Genomic DNA, 23,456 nt, shown 5'->3' with positions numbered 1-23,456 from the left:
GTCATCCAGCTGCAGCTCTGGCGGTACCGGGTCACCTGATCGTATCGGTAGTTGGAGGGGATTCAGAATGCACGCGCATGCACACACTGGTCCTCCTCCAGAGGTGCAGCACCCCCTCCCCCTCCACCCCCCAGCCTCTGTATGCGCCGTCACAGTGCAGACAGAGGTTGTAAACATGGCGGCGGACGGGATGGTGCTCACCAACCACGACCATCAGACCCGCGTGGGGATCCTCACAGGTAAGGACACCGTGTCATCACATGCGCTAAAACGCCTCTGGGCAGCGTACCTGTGCGCCGTTTTGTGCCCGGCTCCCTGCGCAAGTCGGTGTCACGATACGGGCTGTCTCCGCTGCAGAGCGGGCTAACGTTAGCCGCATGCTAACCGGGTTCCCCGCGAGCCGCGCGGCTGCTGGCGCACAGGTGCGCGTTTTGCGCTAAAGAGCGGGATTAACGTGTTTGTGTGTGACTGCGGATTAACGTGTGAGCACCGGCTGCACCTGTCAGCGAAACTGCGGCGCTCAGAGGTGTTTTATTCGCCGTGAAGCGGCCGGGAGAAGGGCCGGGGAGCTCTTTCAAAATGCGAGACGAGCTGTGCGTGCTACAGTGAGTGTCTACCAGAAGCCGTGCTTTTATTTTGGAGGTAACCCCGCGGTGTTCCGGTGTTAGTGGCTAGCTTGCAGGTGGTATTTTGAGCAGTGTGCCGTTACGGAGCCGACATGAGCTGCATTATTCATGTCCCTCTGCGGGTCTGACGAGGGCCTCGGCTCACGGTGGGCTTTTTTAAGATAACGGGACCTCGCGGCTTTTTAACGGCCGGGGTTTCACCCCGTTAGTGTCCGTTTAACGCAGTAATGAGCGTTTTCCCTCCTCACGCCATTTAGTTCAACATTAAACACGAACGCGCAGCGCGGCACCGAAGCTGTAGCTGATGTTCGCACCGGAGTCGTGCCCGCGGGAGGACTGGGACCAGTGAACCCAGTAACACTGGACATGGACAGGGATGCTTAGCTAACTGAGGATAGCATGGGCAGTCCACTGTGCGCCCAGCAGGGGGCGCTGTGGGAGGGCCCGCAGTGATTTCCACACAAAAACACGCTAGTTCCCACAAATCCAGAATCAGTACTGTGAACTGAAACAAATCAATTGTAATGATCAATATTTTATTCACTGTGACGCTGATTCTTGCCCATAAAACACTAGCATTCGGCTAACATGTGCTGATTGGTGAGTTTTAGAATAGGAGGTCCTCTTGATGGCGTTCTTTTCCCGGTGATACCTCTTGTAGGTGTTAGCGTCGTAGTTATGTGGTTGAAGTGTTTGAAGGTGATGCTAACTGCTGCTGGCTTCATGCCCCAAATCAAAATGGAGGATGTATTAAAGTGGCTTGTGGTGCTCATAGAAAAGTACTTTACTGCATTAAAAATCCATTAAAATGTCTAAAAATACAACTTTATGTATTGTTTCAATCCTTTCTAGTAAAAACATGCTAAAGATTTCCATGAGAAAAATGTTTATGTCTCGAAATGTACATTTTTGTTCTTCAGCTCCATTGAGCTCCATTCATCCAGGATGAGCTTGAGAGTGCCCTCTATGGAGCAGGAAGAGAACAGCTGCTCTTTCATCCACCGTGCTTGCAGTTCCTCGTTAGTGACTTTAACGAGCAGAGAGAACAAAGTTTGAACACACCAAATAACACAGACAACCAGAGCACGATACTGCATCGTACGCCATCTGTCTGTCGTAAGGTTTTACGTGTCAGGACATCAGAAAAAATTTGGTGTTAAAAATAAGAAAATACAACCTCAGATGAACAACGCGTTGTACATTACACAGTAAATATTTAACAAAAAGACCAAATCCAAAAGTGGTGTAGCTCCTTCAGCAGCAGTGACCTGCAGTGATCGGTCTGCGCCATCACTGTGGATGAGCTTTGGTCGTTGAGGTCTGCAGCATTCGTTCATGCACAGCTTTCTGAGCTCTGCAGCAGCTCCGTTCTTTCCTTTTTCAGCCGTTCTGCTGGATCTTTGTCCTGCTGATGACCCAGTTTGGTCCCAGCTTTATCTGTGAGACATCTGCACTCTGGCCTCGTCTCAGAGCACATCGTTCCTGTTCAGTTCCTTTGAGCACTGCACGCTCTGATCTTTTGGTGAATTTGCTGCATCCACTGCTGGGAGAATGTGGATCCACCCTGTTCTCTCCTATAGAAGCAGCGAGGGTCGAGGTCTCACACAGTTTCTGTATTTTGACCTATTTTCCCATAAATGAATTCTGACTAAGTTTAATATGTCACATTGTTGTTGTTTTTTTAAGGTTGTATTTAAATCATTTTAAACTAGCTAAGGACCAGATTTTAAACTAGCTTACTTTCCTACTTTCTTTTGACTGTGACTGTTTCTGCTAATATTCGTAGGCGAGCACTGATCAAACGTTTCCCAGTCCGGATGCTGACTCCTTGTATTTGAGTTCCTGACGTAAAATAAAGTAATAAAGGACGAGAGGAGCATGATAAATAAAATTTAAAAAAAACTATGTTTTGGCGTTACTCTTCTCGTTTACTGTCGCTCATCAGATTGGAGCTGAGTGTGAGAGTCTTTCCTGCTGTTATGTGCACAAACGGTTTAAAACCTGCGAAGCAAACCACTGAAATCATATTGAAAGCCAGACTGAGCTGTGAATCAGGTGAGGATACTCGGGTAGAGTCCAGGAATCAGAAAACAGCAGGAGGAAATTAACCAAACAGCTGAAGTTGACTGACGTTGTCCCCCTTTGAAGTCCAAAGTCTGGATGAGGAAGATCAGGGCTTCCTGTCATGTGACGTGCGAATTCTCGGTCTATTCCTGCTTCCTTAGATGCGCTGCTCTTTGCTATTTCATTGTTTGTCTTGATCCGTTAACTCTGGACTTGCAGCGGCACTGAGCACGCCTGCAGGACGGCGTTCTTCTACAAGCTTCGTGGTCGTGAGCGATGCTTTTTTGAATCTGCCGAGGTCTTCCCTGCCAGCTCCTCAGAGTTATCGGACCGCCGTTTCCTCCATCTTCCTCTGCAGCACTTCACCCTGAGCGGGTCCTTGAAGGTCCGTCCTTCAGCTCTGACGACACGGCCGCAACATTTCAGTCAGTAGATCTTCACATGGAGCTCTTCAGCTGTCCCTCACACTTCATTGTGGTTGTTGTTGGTCATGTGATCAGTGTAGGAGGTCTTTCCTGTGGCCGTGGTTTTGTTTGGACGCTCTGCTGGAGATGACGAGGACCTGCAGGTCTTGTTTTGTCCTGCTGCTCTCAAACTCTGCAGTTGTTCAGTCTTGTTGGCACAGCGTTACCAGGCGTCCTTTGAATTTGTTGTTTCTGTCACTCTCATTTGTAAGTGACATTTATTCTTTGTGATCATTACTCTCTGACTTCCCCTCAAAAATAAAGATTTTGTTCACACGGATGACGCTAACAACGACCTGTTCTGCTCACTTCCTGCTCTTTCATTTTAAGACTGGACGATGATATTTTGGCGTCTGTGTTCTTGTAACTTGTGGAGAATCTTCGATCCTCCAAAAAAACTCATCCTGTTGGTTTCCAGCTCCCTGTTTTTATCTTTGGACTCTGCTACAGCAGCTTTGCATGATTTACAGTTGATAATAATCCTTCTTTATCTCACACTGAGCCTTGTGCAGCTCCTCGGTTCATCCATGTCTGAACTGAGCCGATTTAGCTACTCCACCTTTAAGACAGCTTTGTTCTGATTGTCTGTGAAGGTTCTCAGTAGGGCTGCCACGATTACGTCGACTATCAAAATCGTCGACGACTAATTTAATAGTCGACGCATCGTTTGAAGCTTTGTAAGATCCTGAAAGACGCAGGAATAAGTAGTAGGATTTAAGAGTGTAATAACGGACTGAAACAGAAGATGGCAGCACTGCATGTACAAGGATGCCAGCTGCCGTTAAACCCCGAAGAAGAAGCTGTGTCCGGTATCGTAGCTGTGACCAAATTCAGGCCGCATCCTTCGGAGGTCGCATTTGTAGGCCGATTATGTTACAGCAACGCGGCGAAGACTGTCCAAATTCAAAGACTCCTCCAAATGTGACCTTAATTTCCCCAGATTTGAAGGATGGGTCGACGTATCCTTTGTGGCACAACCTATCCCAGAATTCATAGCCAATTCCAGTTTCCAACAATAGCGGCAGCTAGTTAGTTTTAATATTACTCTTATTTTTCTTTCTGGGTCACAAAATAAACGTTTAAGATATTTTCAGGCGAGAATGTAGCTGTGTAAACCTCAAATATCTGCGCAGTTTATCAAGAAACCACATATTTTCAAAAGTGCTCCGACGTTTTCGGAGACGTCTGTTAACCACCAACTCGATAGCGAGCCGGGGTTCAAGGCTCACTAGAGCTGGCGAGAACGGCACACTCCCGGGAAATTGTTTTCAGAACCACCGCTGTCTTTCGCTACTCAGGTTAAACGTGATATATAAGTCACTTAGATAACCTGAAAATGTTATTGTTTGGCTTTTTTTCAGTGTTTTATTTGTTCGTGAGTAAATCTGTTTGGCTGAGATTAGATTAAGTAAAACTTTCTTAATTCCCTGGGTGGTTTTCACACAGCTGAAAAACGTCAGACAAACAGCTGATTATCAGAAGTGTGAGATGCTGGAGAATATACTCCGGTGTCCTGTTATATTTTAGATAGCAAGGAGTTTATTAAACATCACAGAAACAATCTGCAAATTTCATTAAAGTTTAATAAACTGTCATCTTGTCTTTATTTTTAGTTAGCACAGACCTTAAACACTTAAAGCTGTAAGCTAATGATATTTATATAAGAGCAGATGCTGCTGGTAGGGCTGGGCTATATCATACCGTTCACGGTAATATGGTGTAATTTTGGGCAACGATAGGAAAATGAAATATCGCAATAGAATATGGGTAAAACGCGCATGCGCAGTGCCTTTGTTTACATACGCACATGGCGGTGATGCAGAATGAGAAGCGCGAAAGCGGATCATTGAATGAAACAGATGAAGCTGAATTGGTTTGTAAAAATGCTGCAGCTTCAGTGGTGGAACTGGTTTAGCTTTCGTCCGTCAGATACACAACAAAGCACTATTTTTGGTAGATGCTAGCGGGCCGTTGTTATTACCGTGTTGTTTGGAAAATATGGCACACTTAAAATCAATCCTTTGATTTTCTGTAAAGTCGACAGTGCCCCTTATAATCCCGTGAGCCTTATGTATGAACTCTGGTTGTGTTTACTGACCTCGAAACGATTTTATGTACACGGGGCTCGAAAATCTGTCAAATGCTTTAGTACGACTTTGCTAAGCTACGAAGCCGCCACCGCTTGATGGATTGTCAGAGCATTACAGCTATCGTAGACAGGAGCCTCGCGGAGTGATACGTACTGTGCTTCAACATAATATTACCGTATTGTGTGTGTATAACCTGTTTTTAAGTGTTGTGGATATTATACATGGTTATGCTGAGGATATGTCGGCCAGTCTCCACTGGAAATGCCTTTTGGTTAAACTGTCAGCAAGGAATTTGCATTTGCACTGTTACATTTGTATATTACTTTAATGCACATAAAAAACAGCTGCTTGTTTAAGTGAAAATACATTGATGGGGTTTTTGCACTAATAAAGTTGTGAAGTATTTTGTCTAGTGTCAATTACATCGTCAGTTATGTCGTTAGCGCAAATTTTCAAATGTATATCGTGATAAATAGTTTTGGTCATATCGCCCTGCTCTAGCTGCTGGTGCAATAAGTTGTACGTTTTACGTCTAATGGATGATGATCTGATTAGTCGACTAATCGCAAAAATAATCGATGACTAGTTGACTATCAAAATAATTGTTTGTGGCAGCCCTAGTTCTCAGTCATCCAGATGATCGTAGTCTAAGGAGCTTGGAAAAAAAAAGCGTCTGGACTTCTTTAAGTAGCTTGAAGACGTTTCACCTCTCATCCTTGAAGCTTCTTCAGTTCTTCAGAACTGAAGAAACAACTTAAAGAAGTACAGATGCTTTTCTTTACAATATCCTTGGACCTTTGTTCTGATTGGCTGCCTCTCACAAACAGAGGGTTCAAACAACAGGTAGACGGGGCTTCCGCAGCTGAGATGAGCATACAAGGGTGTCCCCTATTTGTGACATCATGCAGGTCCAGCCTGAGAGTTCAGAGCAGCCTTAGCTTTGGGCTCACACTCTGAGCTTAGTGTTAGAAACCTGCAGCACTGGAACACGAGACATGTGACAGGAAGTGAGGAGGAGGGGTGTGTGTGTGTGTGTGTGTGTGTGTGTGTGTGTGTGTGTGTGTGTGTGTGAGAGAAACCGTGCTGAGCTATTCTTCCTCTGCAGTGAGCGACAGCTGCTTCAAGAACCTGGCTGAGGACCGCAGCGGCGTGAACCTGAAGGACCTGGTCCACGACCCCTCGCTGTGAGTCCTCATCAGCAGATCTGCAGCATGCACGTACACACGTGAGCAGCATGACAGTAACTGTCATTGTGTCACTTCCTGCAGACTAGGAGGAGTCATCGCGGCCTACAAGATCGTTCCAGATGAGATCGACGAGATCAAGGTAATCCCAAAAACAGGAGTCCTTTTTTAATATCTCTGTTTGTGCCAATAAAGGGAAACGATTTAACGCTTTTTCACAGACGTTTGTCTGTCAGTGGGCGGGGTCTACGTGTAAGTGAGGTCGTCCGCAGCTCTCGTCCAGTCAGACGGCGGTAAACTGGTTTAAACCCACTGAGCATCATAAATACACGTTAAGGATTTGGATTGAAACAAATTAGAAATCAGTAAAAATTCTGAGTTGTGATGATTTCTAATCGCGTACTGACGTCTGCTCCACATGCACGAGCAACGTGGCCTCTGTCTTTATGCATCACTGTGTCCACGTGATCGCCACCGCCGGCATTTCAGACTGACACGTTTCTGTTTCTCTGATTCTGTGGCTGTGATTGCGGCTGCTCAGCGTTGGTGCTTTTATTTTGGCGGTGACGAGCTATGTGTGTTTGCAGGAAACTCTGCTGGAGTGGTGCGACGAACAGGAGCTGAACCTCATCCTCACGACCGGAGGGACCGGCTTTGCTCCGAGAGATGTTACTCCTGAGGTACAGGAGGTTCAGAGGCGCGGCTCGACGGCAGACCGCCGTGTTCTAACTCGCTGTGGTTTGTCGTTTTCTAGGCCACCAGGGAGGTGATCGAGCGAGAGGCTCCGGGAATGGCTCTGGCCATGCTGATGGGATCTCTCAACGTCACGCCACTGGGCATGCTGTCCAGGTGAGCGCTCTCACTGCTCATTGACCAGTCACTGTAACGTGGCGTGCGTTTATCTTTGTAAATTCACATCTGGATCTGGAATGTTTTGGGAAACTGTCTGAATTTAATGCGGCAGCACGTCTGCCCACCGAGCTTTAACCCTCTGAGGTGATCAGCAGGTGTGTCAGAGGATGATGTCAAAGCTGTACTCGGGTCAGTTATGGAGCTCCGATAAGAAGCAGACTGTGGCAGATGTTCCTCCTGAACCTCCAGATGTGCTCCTGCATTAATGGTGCCTTCACAGTTAGTCCTGTCACGTGACCATCTTGAACTCTCGGCCTCTCTGGGAGGATCTTCTTACAGCCAATCACGTCTCTGATTCACCTGGTTAGGTGCTGTCAGTCACATTGAACGTGTCACTTCCTGTTTCTTCTGTTACTCACTGGATTCTGATGAACGGTGCAGTTTAAGTTTGACACAGTGTGGAAACGTTTGTTTTCTAACCTGCTCTGTGTGCCGTGTCCTCTCCTCTGCAGGCCTGTTTGTGGTATTCGTGGCAAAACTCTGATCATCAACCTTCCAGGAAGCAAGAAAGGCTCTCAGGTACGAGTCTGACTTTACTCTGCTCAGTCTGCACCGTGTGGATCTTTGCACTGAACTCGCCGGGTATGTCGTAAGACGTGGCGATCCAGTCAGGTGGAGCTCAGCGTTTGTGTTATTTACCGTTAAAGTAGGAAGAGTTGAACTGCGTCGTTACAAAACTACAGATGTTGGATTACAGACCTCTGTGGGTGTCTCCAACCTCCTCCCTGACCAGCTCAGTCTGAGTGCGTTCAAGCAACGTCCTGAAATGTCGAGCAGCTTTTAAAAGTATAACAGAGTCTGAAAATATAAAGTTTGAGTGTCTAAGCCACCAAACGTGTGTGATCCACAGCTCAGAGTAACACAGGCTGAGTCAGGAGGACGGCGTGTCTGAGCTCAGACTCTGTGTGCACCAGTGAAACCAGTACACCTGTCACACATCACTGCAGTCCTGTTCACATGCATCTGTAAAGTGTGGGAGCTCATGGACTTCTGTGTCCCTAATGCCCACTCGCTCCGTGTTGCCAGCAGTGAGTCAGACTGTTTACAGACAGGATTTGTAGGCGGAGCCAGGTGTCTTACCTTTGTGCTCTCGAGATCTGGTGGTTCTGTTCAGGTGGCCTCCAGCTCACACAGGAGCGGTTTGCAGCGGTGATGAGAAAGCCAAAAAATGGCGGGGTGCCACCCTGAGTCTATAAAACTCAGAATGGTTGAAAGGAGCAGCTCGCCCTTCAGTGGCTGGCCTCTCCCTTACAGATGGAGGGAGGAGTTCAGACTTTTGATATGCGCTCAGAGTAGAGCTGCTGCTCCTCCACATCGAAGTTCAGATGGTTGCCTCCTGGACGGCCTCTGGCTGAGGAGGCGTGGGGCAGACCCAGGACAGGCTTGGGAATGACTTGGATGAGCTGGAGGAGGTGGCTGGGTTTGGGATGGGGGAGTCTGTGCTTGGACTACTCGGCGCGACTACTGTTCGTGTAAACGATCCACTGTGCGTGCAGCGTCTGCTGTGAGAGTTTGACGCCATGACGACGATGATGATGAAACTTTGATTTTTCAGGAGTGTTTTCAGTTCATTCTGCCCGCTCTGCCTCACGCCATTGACCTGCTGCGCGAGGCCATGGTCCGGGTGAAATCCACGCACGCCGCCCTGGAGCAGCTGCCCTCCCCCTCCCCTCTGCAGGCCAACACGTACGCCAACACACACACCAACACACACACCATGGAGCGCGGGACCCAGTGTGAGGAGGAGGATGACGAAGAGGAGGACCGGAGGAGAGGTCGGCACGCGCACAACCACCACCATCATCACCACCACCACCAGCACGGCTCCTCCCACATCACCGCAGCTGCCATCGCTGCCAAGGTAAGCGGTGCGCAGGCCGCACGTAGAGCAGCGGCGGTGCTGGAAGCTGCCAGATGAAAGTTTAATGATCAGTGTGGGGAAAGTGGGTCACTGCAGCAGCTACTGTACTACAGACGCATGCAGCGGCTGCTGCAGGACGCACAGAAATTACCGGGAAGCGAGCGCTCCGCGGGCAGGACGGAAGACAGGAGGCCCGCCTCCCAGTAGCGGAATGACATTTAGAAAACACTTCCTCCTCAGGGTCAGGCGGGTCATTACAGGCTCTGCCCACGGGGCATTGCAGGTTCTTATAACTGTAGAAGAAATGAGCACCAAGGAAACTCGTTTTTCAATCCGTCGTCACGTTTAGATCCACAGGTCACGTGACAGAGCATCACGTGACCTGTGTCAGACGCTGTCAAGAAGTTTCGATCAAACTGGTCATTATGGCTCCTTTATAAAAGGAACAACTTGTCAGGTTTTAACACTGAAGGGGTGGCTGTAGCTCAGGTGGCAGAGCAGGTCAGCCACTAATCAGAAGGTCGGTGGTTCGATCCCAGGCTGCCTCCTGGCTGCATGCCAAATATCCTTGGGCAAGATACTAACCCCATGTTTGCCTACTGGTGGTGGTCAGAGGGCCCGGTGGCGCCAGTGTCCGGCAGCCTCGCCTCTGTCAGTGCGCCCCAGGGCAGCTGTGGCTACAATGTAGCTTGCCATCGCCAGTGTGTGAATGTGTGTGTGAATGGGTGAATGACTGAATGTAGTGTGAAGCGCTTTGGGGTCCTTAGGGACTAGAAAAGCGCTATACAAATGCAGGCCATTTACCAGGCCATTTGCCTTGTTATGGTTTTTTAGAGAGGAGACGACAGGAAGTGATGACTTGAGGACAGTTTTGGTTCATCGATACGTGTGTAAACATTTTAACACGAGCATGACCTCCATCGTGTTAGGGTTTACCCGATGCAGGGATGTCCGGTGTGGACTAACTGTTGGCTTTAGTATTGTTAGTTTGTAGCGTTCCTCTTAAAGCCACACCCCCACAATGACCGCGAACAGCTCCTGTCGTATCAGTTAATTTACAGAACGAATCCATGTGTGTGAGCCCAGGTTTGAGCTGTGACGTGTGGAATGTTTCACTTCATCCCATCATGTCCTTCACCTGTGTGTGTGTGTGTGTGTGTGTGTGTGTGTGTGTGTGTGTGTGTCCATCAGATGAGCCATGCTGTGCTCATGGCTAAAGGGAGTCCCTACCTGCCTGGCCACACCCCTGTCCCTCCCACTCATTTCACCTGCTCCTCTGCCCATGACCATCAGGTGAGACTTCACACATGCACCTGTCCTCTCCTCTCATTGGTCAGTTCATTGTGTCAGTCACCATTCTTCATCAGCTCCTGCCTGAACTAGCTTGAAGATTATCTGATGCCGCCTTTTTTTTAAGGTGGACCTACTATGAGTTCCCTTTTCAGTTCAACCTATGATAATAATGCTGGTAGTAAAAACAAATCAGAAAGTATTCAGAGTATGAAAGTAAAACTTTGCATGACTTCATTCAATATAGTAAAGTTATAAAAAGAACAGCTGATTGTGAGGGGGTCAGGGGTTATGGAGCGTGTTCAGCTTTGCAGCTTTAGGTTCTAATAAAACAACTGAAGGAAATCATTGGACTAGCATTGTGTGCGTGTGTGTGTGTGCGTGCGTGTGTGTGTGTGCGTGCGTGTGTGTGTGTGTGTGTGTGTGTGTGTGTAGATCCCGGACTCGATCATTTCTCGAGGTGTTCAGGTGCTTCCACGAGATTCGGCCTCTTTAAGCTCCACCCCCTCCGAGTCACCCCGGGCGACACAGGCAACTTCCCGCCTTTCCACCGCTTCGTGCCCGACACCCAAGGTACAAACAAACCTTCACACATGCACACAGACAGCACCGCTAAGAGCTCGGCAACAAAAAACGCCATTCTGCATGAAACACCAGCTTTCCTGTTTGTGCTGTGTAACGGTCATAGAGCATGCCCAGTAGATGTACGCTGATTGCTGATCGAAGCCCTTTATCAAACAATGACAAGCACTTCCTGCATGATGAGAGCTTTTAATTACTTTCTTTATTTCCTAACCTCCTCCGTTCACTTCATAGAACCAGAAAAATCACATTTGATTTCCTGGCATAAAAAGCTCCAGCTTCAGGACCGAGCCAATTTATGGTGAATAACAAACTCGGTGTGTTCGATTTCATTGGAGCAGAAAAACGAGTATTCACAGTTAGACTTGGTTCACGTGCCATTTTTTCAAATATCAAATACTTTCTTATTGCCAGTATCTGAACAGATTACCATGTAATTTAAAAACACGCTAAGAAAAGTTTCTTCCTGTTTGTCCCGTGGCGTTCCCTAAGGTGCTATCCTGGGTCCTCCATTATTCCTTATATACTTGTTCTCTTGTATATGTTTCCATTTTTTTTGTTGTTGTTGTTGTTGTTGTTGTTGTTGTTGTTGTTGTTGTTTTTTTAAATCACTAGTATTTGAACTGATTGTAAAATTATTAAATCAATTACATATTCCCCAGCTTGTCAGGCGGTGGAAGGAATACAAGTCTTTTGCTACAGCTGTTGACACCACCCGACATGAGCTGCCTGTTAAGAAGGAATACTTCGAGGACCTCCTTAATCCCACTGACACGTCTTCCGAGGAGGAAGCAGAGTCTGGGGATGAGGGGAATGACCCGCCAATTTCCGAGGGCGAGGTCACTGAGGCAGTTAAACAACTCCTTGGTGGCAGAGCCCCTGGTGTTGATGAGGTCCGCCCCGAGTTCCTGAAGGCTCTGGACGTTGTAGGGCTGTCCTGGTTGACACGCCTCTGCAATGTTGCGTGGAGATCAGGGGCAGTACCTGTGGACTGGCAGACCGGGGTGGTGGTCCCCATCTTTAAGAAAGGGGACCGGAGGGTGTGTTCCAACTACAGGGGGATCACACTCCTCAGCCTCCCTGGGAAAGTCTATGCCAGGGTGCTGGAAAGGAGAGTTCGTCCGTTAGTCGAACCTCGGATACAGGAGGAACAATGCGGTTTTCGTCCTGGTCGCAGAACACTGGACCAGCTCTTTATCCTCTCCAGGATACTTGAGGGTGCATGGGAGTTTGCCCAACCAGTCTACATGTTTTTTGTGGACTTGGAGAAGGCATTCGACCGTGTCCCTCGGGGTGTCCTGTGGGAGGTGTTGCGGGAATATGGGGTGTCTGGCCCATTGCTACGGGCCATTCGATCCCTATACAACCGTTGCAAGAGCTTGGTTCGCATTGCCGGCAATAAGTCGGACTCGTTCCCGGTGGGTGATGGGCTTCGCCAGGGCTGCCCTTTGTCTCCGGTTCTGTTCATAATTTTTATGGACAGGATTTCTAGGCGCAGCCAAGTGGCGGAGGGCTTTCGCTTTGGTGGCCTCAGAATCTCATCTCTGATTTTTGCAGATGATGTGGTTCTGTTGGCTTCATTGGGTGAGGGCCTCCAGCTCGCACTGGAACGGTTCGCAGCCGAGTGTGAAGCAGCGGGAATGAGGATCAGCACCTCCAAATCTGAGGCCATGGTTCTCAGCCGGAAAAGGGTGGAGTGCCCACTCCGGGTCGGGGATGAGTTCCTGCCACAAGTGGAGGAGTTCAAGTATCTCGGGGTCTTGTTCGCGAGTGATGGGAGAAGGGAGCCGGAGATCGACAGACGGATTGGGGCTGCAGCTGCAGTAATGCGGACGCTGCACCGGTCCGTCGTGGTGAAGAGGGAGCTGAGTGTAAAAGCGAAGCTCTCAATTTACCGGTCGATCTACGTCCCTACCCTCACCTATGGCCACGAGCTGTGGGTAGTGACCGAAAGAACGAGATCGCGGATACAAGCGGCAGAAATGAGCTTCCTCCGAAGGGTGGCTGGCCTCTCCCTTAGAGATAGGGTGAGAAGTTCGGCCATCCGGGAGGGGCTCAGAGTAGAGCAGCTGCTGCTCCACATCGAAAGGAGCCAGCTGAGGTGGTTCGGGCATCTGACAAGGATGCCCCCCGGGCGCCTCCTGGGTGAGGTGTTCCAGGCATGTCCCACCGGGAGGAGGCCCCGGGGCAGACCCAGGACACGCTGGAGAGATTATATCTCTCGGCTGGCCTGGGAACGCCTTGGTATTCCCCCGGATAAGCTGGAGGAGGTGGCTGGGGAGAGGGAGGTCTGGGCCTCTTTGCTTAGGCTGCTGCCCCCGCGACCCGGCCCCGGACAAAGCGGATGAAGATGGATGGATGGATGGATTCCCCAGCTTTTTGGTCACATGTTATTTAAATGAGCGCCACTAACTAATGTTAGCTTAGAAATAATTACCAAATGAACATCTCTCAAATATAAACTGTTCACACAGGGTTTAGATAAAGACTCTAGACAGCGAGTTAAGGTTAGCCAGCTATATGCTAAGTTGACTATGAAGTAGTTTGTGTGTGTTAGCAGCTAAGTTTATATTAGCTACCATTAGCCAAAAACCTGCCAATGTAATGAATAAAAAGCTGTCTAAAATGAAACCCTAAATACAAACTGATCTGGAAGCTATATTGGTTATTTTCATGTTTCTTTGTCAGTGAATATTAGCTAATCCTTACTAGATTCATGCACTGTAGCTAAGTCATGGCTTGTTGGCTAACTTTGTCTGAACTATGCCTGAAATGAATTAAATGCTAGGTGGCTAGCTTCCCAAAATCATTTACCTGTTAAGTGAACCATTGTTATAATTTACATTTTATATAAAAATATGATTTTTGTCAAAAATTAAATGATGTAACCGTTTAAATAGATGGCAAACTAGCTTAGAGCGAGCTTGGTTAGCTAGCTGGCTGTAACTTAGCTTTACAGCTTGTAGCAGACATTTATAACATCCAGGTCAGGTGTAGTGTGTGTATGCTGCTCAGTCAGCTGTTGGACACACATACATGACGTACAGACCATACAACAGAGAAACATGACAAAGTTGGACAGTCTGTGCACGACTCGGCATATTTTAGATGCTAACGTGTTCTGAGCAACAGATGGGTTTCTGAGGTTTTATGCCTCACCTTTTAATTTTGACTTGTGAAACAAACTCCCCCCCCCCCCCCGGTAACTATCGGTAACCATCATCACAGCATCATTAGACTGTTACAGATGAGTATCTTTAGGTCAGATTTGAATATCAGTGTCATTCCAGGTGTAAGCAGTGATCGTCCTGATTGAAGCTCTCGTTATGTGCATGAACTTTATTCAGGAAGTCTCGGGACGTGTGCTGTCTGTTGAATGGGAGTGAATGGGACTGTGATGGTTGGAAACACTCAGATCTATTGAAATGTCTTCAGTTGTGGTACATTTAAAAATAAATGACCTAAAATGTAGCATCAAATTATGCTTAAATCATCTCTGCAAAGCAGCCAATCATCAACCTTATGTACCTTTGCTTTTAGTAAGAAGACGCCGGCTTTCTGACCTCTGGTTTTAATTTGCTGTTAACATCAGCTAGGAGAGCAGAATTAAAGCTCTGGCTTATATCTGCTGTTTATTCAGCGCTCAGACTGATCTGATGAGTAAGATTAACCCGATTCGCTCTCTCGGTGCTCCTGAAATGCTTGAATGTTGCATCCAGAGTCATTGTTTATGTTTCCACATCCTGTGAATGAGACGCATGAAAAGAAAATTATTCTTTAAGATGATTTCAATCAAAATAATCTGTTTTTCTGCAGGTTCAGTCACGATGTGGCAGCAATGAGAACATACTGAGAGCCAGTGAGTTCAGTATGTGTTTCGTTCACCTTTAAAGCTCGAAAAAATAGTTTTCAGGTGTTTACAGGTGTGTGTGTGTGTGTGTGTGTGTGTGTGTGTGTGTGTGTGTGTGTGTGTGTGTGTGTGTGTACGCACTCATAGGCCACAGCGCAGTTGACATCAGTAAAGTGGCGCGTCGTCATCGCATGTCGCCGTTCCCGCTGACATCCATGGACAAAGCCTTCATCACTGTTCTCGAGATGACGCCTATTCTGGGAATTGAAGTCATTAACTACAGAGGTGAGTGTGTGTGTGTGTGTGTGTGTGTGTGTGCGCGCTGCTCTAACACAGGAGTATCGAGCCCTGCACGCCCACGTGTCCACTAACTGCTCCACCACAGAGCTGATGCTGCTGTGGTGATGGCATCTGATGGGAGAAGCATTTCAGCACCTGCACACTCTGTTTGAACCATGAATGTGTAAAAGGTTGCTCCACCTGTTTGACTTACGGAGGTTTTGGACCTGAAAGTCAAGCCAGGTTGACGTCAGTCTGATCGGCTTTTCCCCGCTGTCGGTCAGCTCGTCCGGTCAGGACCGTAGCCGCCCTCCTCCGTCGTTCCTCCACAAGCTGCGAGAATCGCTCCTCCCACAGAGTTCAGATTGTAGTGAAACAATGAATTTGTCCTGGATAAGCCTCTGAGAAAGTCTTCTCTCTCTGCAGATGGTTTGGGTCGAGTTCTCGCTCAGGACATCTATGCCAAAGACAACCTTCCTCCGTTCCCCGCCTCTGTTAAAGATGGCTACGCTGTGCGAGGTGAGACTGTGGGCACCGCCTCAAACATCTGCGTTTTTTTTACCTTTTATCTGTTGAACTGAAAGCTCTAACCGACTCATGTTTGACTCGTAGCTGCCGATGGCCCGGGAGATCGCTTCATCATGGGGGAATCGCAGGCTGGACAGCAGGTCGGCTCTCACACAGCAGCGTTGTGCATAACCATCATCTGTCAACCAGATTCTGTGGGAGACGCTGCTAACCTCAGCGTTATCTATGAGCGGGCTCATGGTACACACACCATGATCGGCACAGCGCGAGCCATGCTCAGACCGTTTAAGTTCACGTATGTGCAGAATGTAGATCAGGATCAGATTGATGCACATCACCGAGTTCATATCAGCAGTGAAGGCAGACAAGGGTCTTTAGAGCCACACGTGTCACAGAGCAGGAAGTCCTGGGAGTCGACCTCTGCAGCCAAACGCTGGCGGCATAACAGCTGCAGTTCCTCTAACGTCCACTTGAGGCTCCAGAATTTAGAAAACTTCTCATCTCCTCCTGATTACTGTGAATTTCAACCTTGACTAAAAGCCTTATTACCAGATGATGTCATCGCTCTGTAAACTGTGCTTCTTGTGTTTTCAGCCCACCCACACAGTCATGCCAGGTCAGGTGATGAGGGTGACGACCGGCGCGCCGATTCCCTGCGGAGCTGACGCCGTGGTCCAAGTAGAAGACACGGAGCTGCTGAGGGAGTCTGAGGATGTAAGAACACCAGGATGAAGGTCGATGGCGCTGTGCGTGTGCCTGCTGGCTTTACTTCCTGTTCGTCTGTTACAGGGCACCGAGGAGCTGGAGGTGAGGATCATGGTCCAAGCCCGGCCCGGGCAGGACATCAGGTGAGAGAGGAACGCTTCTCAGGTCGTGGATGTCAAACGGGTGAAGGAGCAGCGTAGACAATTTGGTGCTTTTGTGTCCACGCAGGCCGATCGGTCACGACATCAGGCGAGGGGAGTGCGTTCTGGCTAAAGGCACGCACATGGGCCCGTCTGAGATCGGCCTGCTCGCCACAGTGGGAGTGACCGAGGTCAGCGTGCACAAGTTCCCCGTGGTGGCCGTCATGTCCACCGGGAACGAGCTGCTGAACCCGGAGGATGACCTCCACCCGGGGAAGATCAGAGACTCCAACCGCTCCACTCTCCTCGCCACCATCCAGGAGCACGGATACCCGACCATCAACCTCGGCATCGTCGGAGACAAGTGAGCGCGTTTCCCCGCCTGTCGCTCCAGTCTGATCATTTCCTGTTCTGACATCTTAAAAAAGCTCCAGCCCCCACCCCCCAGCACGGTGCAGTCAGGGTTTAATCTTTCATCCACCCTCTGAGGTCCACAGGTCCCTCAGTGGGAAATCTGAAATCTTCCACTCGAGTCCGACCTCAGTCTGTATCCTGAACTTCCTGTGACACCCGTGTGTCCTCTCTCTGCAGCCCTGACGACCTGCTGTCAGCTCTGCACGAGGGAATCAGCCGTGCTGATGTCATCATCACTTCAGGGGGTGTGTCCATGGGAGAGAAGGTACAGTAACTTCAGTAACTTAACTAACTTCAGGCCACGCCCACCTGCTGAGAGTCTCAGCTGCAGTACCAACTGCACGTTCGCTCAGGAAGTGAAGCAGGACTGGGCGGACTTCTTCGCCGCTGCTACAGGAGGTGTGTCTCTCTGTGGAGTGAGACCGCAGAGAGAGCCGAACGTGAAGGCGGAGCTGACGATTTACCGTCTTTCATCAGCTCTGACCGCGAGCCGTCACTCCTAATCGAGCTGAGGGCCAGGTGAGGCAGCAGGTGGGCGTGGCCTAAAGTATCTCAGTGTAAAGCTCACTGATTGAGTGACGCACTGAGCAGATGTTCTGATCGTCAGTGTGCAGGAAACCTGACTGTGTGTGTGTCTGTGATCAGGACTACCTGAAACAGGTGCTGGATATCGACCTGCACGCACAGATTCACTTTGGCCGAGTCTTCATGAAGCCAGGGTAAGACGGAGCCGAGACTTCCTGCTTTAGTCCCAGAACTTAAGCACCACAGTCACACCTGTGTGAAATACCCGAGAGCTTAAAGCTTCAGGCGGCTGTTAATGAGCCTCACCTGTGGCTGCAATGTTAGTCTGTTCACTGAAGTCACAAATGTTTCTTCTGATAGCTGAAGGAGTTCCTCACTGCAGGTACTCGCAGTACTGCAGGTACACCTGACGGCTGATACCTCAGCCTCTGCCTCTGCTCACGCTGCTCTGTGTTTCTGTCCCTCAGTCTTCCCACTACCTTTGCCACAGTCGACATCGACGGGACACGAAAACTCATCTTCGCCCTGCCAGGTAACATATTAACCCTGCTGTGTAATTCACCTGCCTTTGAAGCGTCCTCGGGTCGTCCCCACAGACGCCTGTGATCAGAGTCACGATTCCTGATTGTGGATCCCAAAGCGAAGCAGGAAGCTTGAGAGCGTCCTGAGCCCAGACTTTAACCTCCTGGAGACCAGAAAGCTTCAGTGCAGGCTGAACGTCAGCAGCCTCCACAGAGATGGGCTGAGAATTAGCAGTTACTACATGTACTTCACAGTACATGATTGTACTGTGAAGTACATGAAGTAAGGAAGGGAAAAAAATGAATACAAATCAACAGATGACGCAGACACTCTTTCAATGTTTCGTATTCGTTGCAGGCAGATACGTGCATCTTAAAATAACTCCTCACAGTAAGCTCCATAAATGTTCCAGCAGCGCCTCGTCGACACGAGTAACTCCAACCGACCACTTTTATGACATCATTCAGAGGCCGCTCGTAAATGCGCCACATCATGTTATCGAGCTTCTGCACCATCATCACACGTGGTCTGTTTATTGTTTCCAAGGTAACCCAGTGTCCGCTGTGGTGACGTGTAACCTGTTTGTGATTCCTGCTCTGAGGAAGATGCAAGGCATTCTGGATCCTCGACCTACAATCATCAAAGCGAGGGTAACACACACACACACACTCTCTGAGGTCATGCTATAACCCTGCCTGCAGGTCAAGGTGAACCGAGTGTTTGATGCATCGCTCGGGTTACATAACACAGTTATTGTTGATGAAAGTCTGCTGATGCCACTGTTCTTCTCTTCAGCTCTCCTGTGACGTTAAGCTGGACCCCCGGCCTGAGTACCACCGCTGCATTCTCACCTGGCATCACCAGGAGCCGCTGCCCTGGGCTCAGAGCACAGGTGAGTGCGCACACACACGGTGATGGTGTGTACCGTCAGTCATTGGTGTCTAAGCGTTGCTTCCTGTTTCCTCCTCGCCGCGGTAAACTCTGGCCTCTTCTCGTCCACACGATTAACTTTATTGATCACATCATGGAACCGTCATAAAGATGTTCCACACGTTCATACAGCATCGCGCTGTTCAGCTTCCTCACTGCACTTGGCCCAAATGAGCCGTTACGCTTGTGTCCTGTAGCGCCGCCCTCAGAGCTTTACATCAGCTCGTCCAATCAGGTTTGTCGACGGTGCTGAGCGGTTTGTCTGCTCTGAGTCCAGCTCACGGATACTCGCTCCAAAGTCTCTGAACCTGCCAACGAGGACTCATCTCCAACCGGCTTTCTTGGAGACGGAATCGACGTTTTCTCCTAAATTCATCGTGCGTGTTCCCAGATACCCGAGGCTTCCGCAGGGCGTCCAGTGACGCGCCGTCGCAGGCCCATCCATCACGCTGGCTCTGTGGTCGACATCAGTCAGCTGATTTATGTCAGAGGCGTCGTAAACGAGCCTCTTAAATGTTGTTCTAACCGCTGCCTCGGTCAGCGTCCTGTCAGTCATCTCACTTGGGTAATGCGACTGACCACACCCCTTCTCCCTGCAGGTAACCAGGTGTCCAGCAGGCTGATGTCCATGCGCAGCGCCAACGGCCTGCTGATGCTGCCCCCTAAAACAGAGCAGTACGTGGAGCTGCACAAGGGAGAGGTCGTAGACGTCATGGTCATCGGACGGCTATGATGCAGGTACGGCGGCTCCACGGACGCACTGAGCACGTGCGAAGCGTGTGCTTTCTGTTAACACTTCTTTTTCTCTCCAGACTGAAACGTCACTCGCTACCGATTACCATGGCAACGCCAGGACTTCTTGTCTGCACAGGAAACAGCCGGGGTGGGGGGCGGGAAGTGGTGCATGTCTACCTGGTCGCCATTAGCTGTGATGTCATATGCAACAGCCAATCGGAGCCAGCACAGGCTGAGTCCTCATTGGTCTGCTCTGAGGAGATCACTGTATTTCAAAGGAGAAAAAAAATGTGAAAAAATATACGAAATATGAGATTTATTCTGTAATATTATTATTATCCTGATGATAATGATTATTAATATTCTTAATTAATATTCTATTTATTATTATTATCATGGTTCTGACTGAATATCATCATCTTAGTAGTATTCATGCCCTCTTCTCTCCTCTTCATTTGCTTTGTGCGTTTTTCCCGGGTAGATTAGAGACATAGAGACCCTCCTCCTCCTTTTTCTACCCTTGCTCTGCTCTGGCGTCCTCTCTCCTGCTATAGAAACCTGCCGTTTCACTACGTCTCCTCCTGGATCACACAGACTCCAACATCAGCAAAACACGGCTGATGAAGACGTCCTCCGAGTGAACCTGCTTACGTTGTTTGTGCCTCTGAATATTTTCTGCCAAACAACAAAAAAGAAAAGAGAACAAGCTGCAGGTGTCCTCTGGTGTTCCTTTTTTACCTTTCTGCAGATTCAACCCTCTCAAACATCTGGAGACATCTCAGCGAAGCCATGAAATCGTCCTCGGTGGGTCAGCGGCTCGTCTTTGGGGCGCCGAGCGATTTCTCCGCTCCGATATAAATGCGATAAAGACTGATCGCGGTCGTATCAAGGCTGCGCCACACTGGCGGTTCAGTCCAACCCTGCGTTCAAGTGGTGTTCGACCAGAGTGTGACGTTTATGTTAAGGTAGCTCCAGAACCTCTGGGCTCACCTGGAGTGTCGGGCGCGATTACATGATTACTCCACATTTGCGTCTGGAGCTCTGGGTGTGGGATTTGTCCTTTCACTCGCTCTGATCAGGCTGTCCAATCGGGAGTCTTTATTCAGATTTTTACCCACGACCGCACGTGCAGGAACTGACCGATTTGGCAAGTTCGGAGAACAGATGCGATTCCCGGTTTTTCCATCTGCTTGCATCACTTGAAGGCAGGGTGTCACATTCAGGTGCTTGTAACTACACCACGTGTATTTTTGCCATGACGGTGTTAAGGTGCTCGTTATGGTCGGTTCGAGGCTGTAAATCAAAACGTCATCTGACCGCCGTTCTCTCCGCGTACTGTATGAGCGTGCAGAAACCCTCCTTTGACAGTTCGCCCACTACAAACGCAGAAGCATCCGAGTTGCTCGCCGTAGATCCTGCTGATAAATGTTTACCGGTTACCAACAACCAGAAGCGTCCTGTGAGATCTGAGAGCCCCAACGCAAACTGCCCACTTCCTCTCATCCTTCCCGTTGAACCGGTTTTCCTGCAGCGCGGTGTGTGATGTGTAATCTAGAGCCAGCTCATATTTACCCAAGTTTCCCAAAGTCCATGTTGGTGGTAAAATGGGAATACGGTTCTTCCTGCTTTGACCCGTTTTCCACCGATGTGGTACCGGGGTGCTACTTCATCAGATCTTAACCAATAAAAAGTGCCACAAAACCACTGGCACCTCAAAATCAGCGGTCCCAAAGCGCCCGTTTCTGATGCTTGGCATTCCGGCCTGTGAGACAGAGTCTGGTTTGCTGCATCCACACCAACAGCTCTGCTTTGGAAATCAGGTGGACAACTCATCCTGTTACGACCTTTTTCCAACAACTCAGTGCCGCTGCCTCACCCAGACCCCGGTCCTTTCTGGGTTGTCCCGTGGTTGGATTCGTGGATCAATGGTGGGAGTGGGAACTGCACGAAATTTCTCTTCTTACTACAGACGTTACCCCGGCTCGTGCTACCTAATGTTCTGGCACTGTGTTTGTGGGGAAAAAGGATCCGATTCTTCCTGTTGGGACTTCTTTTCCACTGGTGTGGTACTGCTGCTAAATCTAGAAGCAGGTTATTGACTTTGCACTGAAATGACGGTTTCCCAAACATTGTAGCCTACAGTTGGACTCAGAGAGGTTACCACTGATTGGCCGAGGCAGCTCACAGCGGTGCTTGGTTCTCAGCCTGTTCTGGGAGAGAACCCAGGCAGAACCAGCTCTGTAACTTCTTCCTGTGAGGCTCTTCACCTCCACTCTCAAAACCAACCAAGAGCCGGCACCACGTCAGTGAAAAACCTGAGTTAAATATGATCAACCAAACCCACAGGTCAAAGGTCAGGCGCTGCATTCAGGTCATACTGGAGTAACTGCTCTGTCTGATTTTAACAGTACCGACACGGCGTCCTGAATGCAGCGTGGCTCGTTGTCCTGAATTCCCCCCCCTTCTTGTCACACCTGCATGCCCATAAAAAAGGGGGCGTGTCTTTCCTCTTTGGGCAGGTGTGATTCCAGGCGTTAGAGTGTGGTGCAGCACCTGGGCGGGGCTTCTGATCTGACTAAACGTGACGCTAATGCTCTGGTGCCAACACTATCTTTAAGTCCTCTGGCTTGGTTTCCAGAAACTTCCCAGTTACCTCAAATGCACCGTATATATACAGCATATATGAGTGGCTCGTGCTGCGTCCGTGTCACATGGGAATGGTGTGATGATGTTTGGCTGTTCGTTCAAAGAAATTCCTAAAATAGTAAATAATGCTTGCCGTTCGGCAGCTCGCGTTTACGGCAGCTCACTTATGACACAAACGCAGCATCAGCGCGCGTCCTGCCGCCTGCCCAAGGAGGACCAATCAAACCCAGATAGATCCATCAGAGCGAGCAGAAGCAGGTTGTTGAGAAACTGCCTTTGTACCGAGTGATTCGTAACACTGGGCTGAACTCAGTGTCACACTGCACACACTATAAACTATGACCAGCACTTGTAATGAAGCAATGACACAGCATTCTACTACTACTGTATAAATATGATGAAGAGGATGTTTTTCTGTAATATTATTGAACCTGAAGATGAATTAATAAAAATAATCCTGATTATTCTGTAACTGCTGTTTGGCTCGCTCGCTTCATTCATAACAGCACTCGTCTGAGAGCGCTTCACGCTGTCAGGGACGGTAAACGTCACATCTTGTCAGTGTGAAGAGCTTTAACTGCACATTTAATCCCTCAAATAATTTAATCTGAGAGAAAAGCGCTGTTTTTCTATATCGTTAGCTTCATAGCATAATTGCCTAAGTCATTTGACTAAGTCAATGACTTAGGCACTTATGCTATGAAGCTAACGATATGATAACACAATGCTGATGTAGGAAATGAAAGACCTCTGTCAGGTGTAGACTTAAAGAAACAGCTCTGGTCGCTCATTTCCCAGATTCGCAGTAATTATAAATAAAGTTTTGCAATAAATTATGAAGAAATGTGAACTTTTCAGATAAACCATTATTAGTCCCACATGTATGAAATTTGTTTTTTTCAGAACATTAAAAATGTTATTATGATGAAATATTTAAAAATAAGAATTTTTCTTAGATTCTTTTCCTATAATATTACCTTTTTATAAATAATGAGTACTTCAGGCTTCCATACTGCATGTTTAAAGGCAGGTAGGAACCATCCAGCAGGAACCTTTTGTTGCTGCGCTCGTTCTCCTCACCTGAACATTCGTCACATTTTTCTCTCAAA

General features: G+C 48.7%; 1 protein-coding gene across 3 annotated transcripts; it reads left to right on the top strand.

Moving 5' to 3' along the window:
• The first annotated feature begins 4 nt into the window (after window positions 1–4).
• gphna (gephyrin a) lies at window positions 5–20,130 on the top strand. Of its 3 annotated transcripts, XM_085442707.1 has the most exons (23): window positions 122–239; window positions 6,350–6,428; window positions 6,513–6,570; window positions 7,016–7,108; window positions 7,183–7,277; window positions 7,793–7,859; window positions 8,896–9,201; window positions 10,393–10,494; window positions 10,927–11,064; window positions 14,890–14,932; window positions 15,071–15,208; window positions 15,629–15,721; window positions 15,815–15,870; window positions 16,325–16,444; window positions 16,520–16,578; window positions 16,664–16,939; window positions 17,167–17,254; window positions 17,635–17,708; window positions 17,982–18,046; window positions 18,583–18,686; window positions 18,832–18,928; window positions 19,566–19,704; window positions 19,779–20,130. In XM_085442707.1, the coding sequence occupies exons 1-22, from the start codon at window positions 176–178 to the stop codon at window positions 19,697–19,699; spliced, it is 2,349 nt and encodes a 782-aa protein (XP_085298833.1). In that variant the 5' UTR covers window positions 122–175; the 3' UTR covers window positions 19,700–19,704; window positions 19,779–20,130. The 3 variants fall into 3 exon arrangements, with proteins under 3 accessions (XP_085298831.1, XP_085298832.1, XP_085298833.1); XM_085442705.1 differs by lacking the exon at window positions 10,393–10,494 and having other exon boundaries at window positions 5–239; XM_085442706.1 differs by lacking the exons at window positions 10,393–10,494; window positions 10,927–11,064 and having other exon boundaries at window positions 5–239.
• The last annotated feature ends 3,326 nt before the right edge of the window (window positions 20,131–23,456 follow it).

This window comes from Copadichromis virginalis, linkage group LG19 (assembly GCF_057382275.1).
Source record: "Copadichromis virginalis isolate Kocher_CV1m ecotype Utaka linkage group LG19, C_Virginalis_male_GT1.1, whole genome shotgun sequence".
NCBI classification, from domain to species: Eukaryota; Metazoa; Chordata; class Actinopteri; order Cichliformes; family Cichlidae; genus Copadichromis; species Copadichromis virginalis.
Note: the sequence above shows the minus strand (reverse complement) of the source record. Positions and strands in the feature narration are given on the sequence as shown.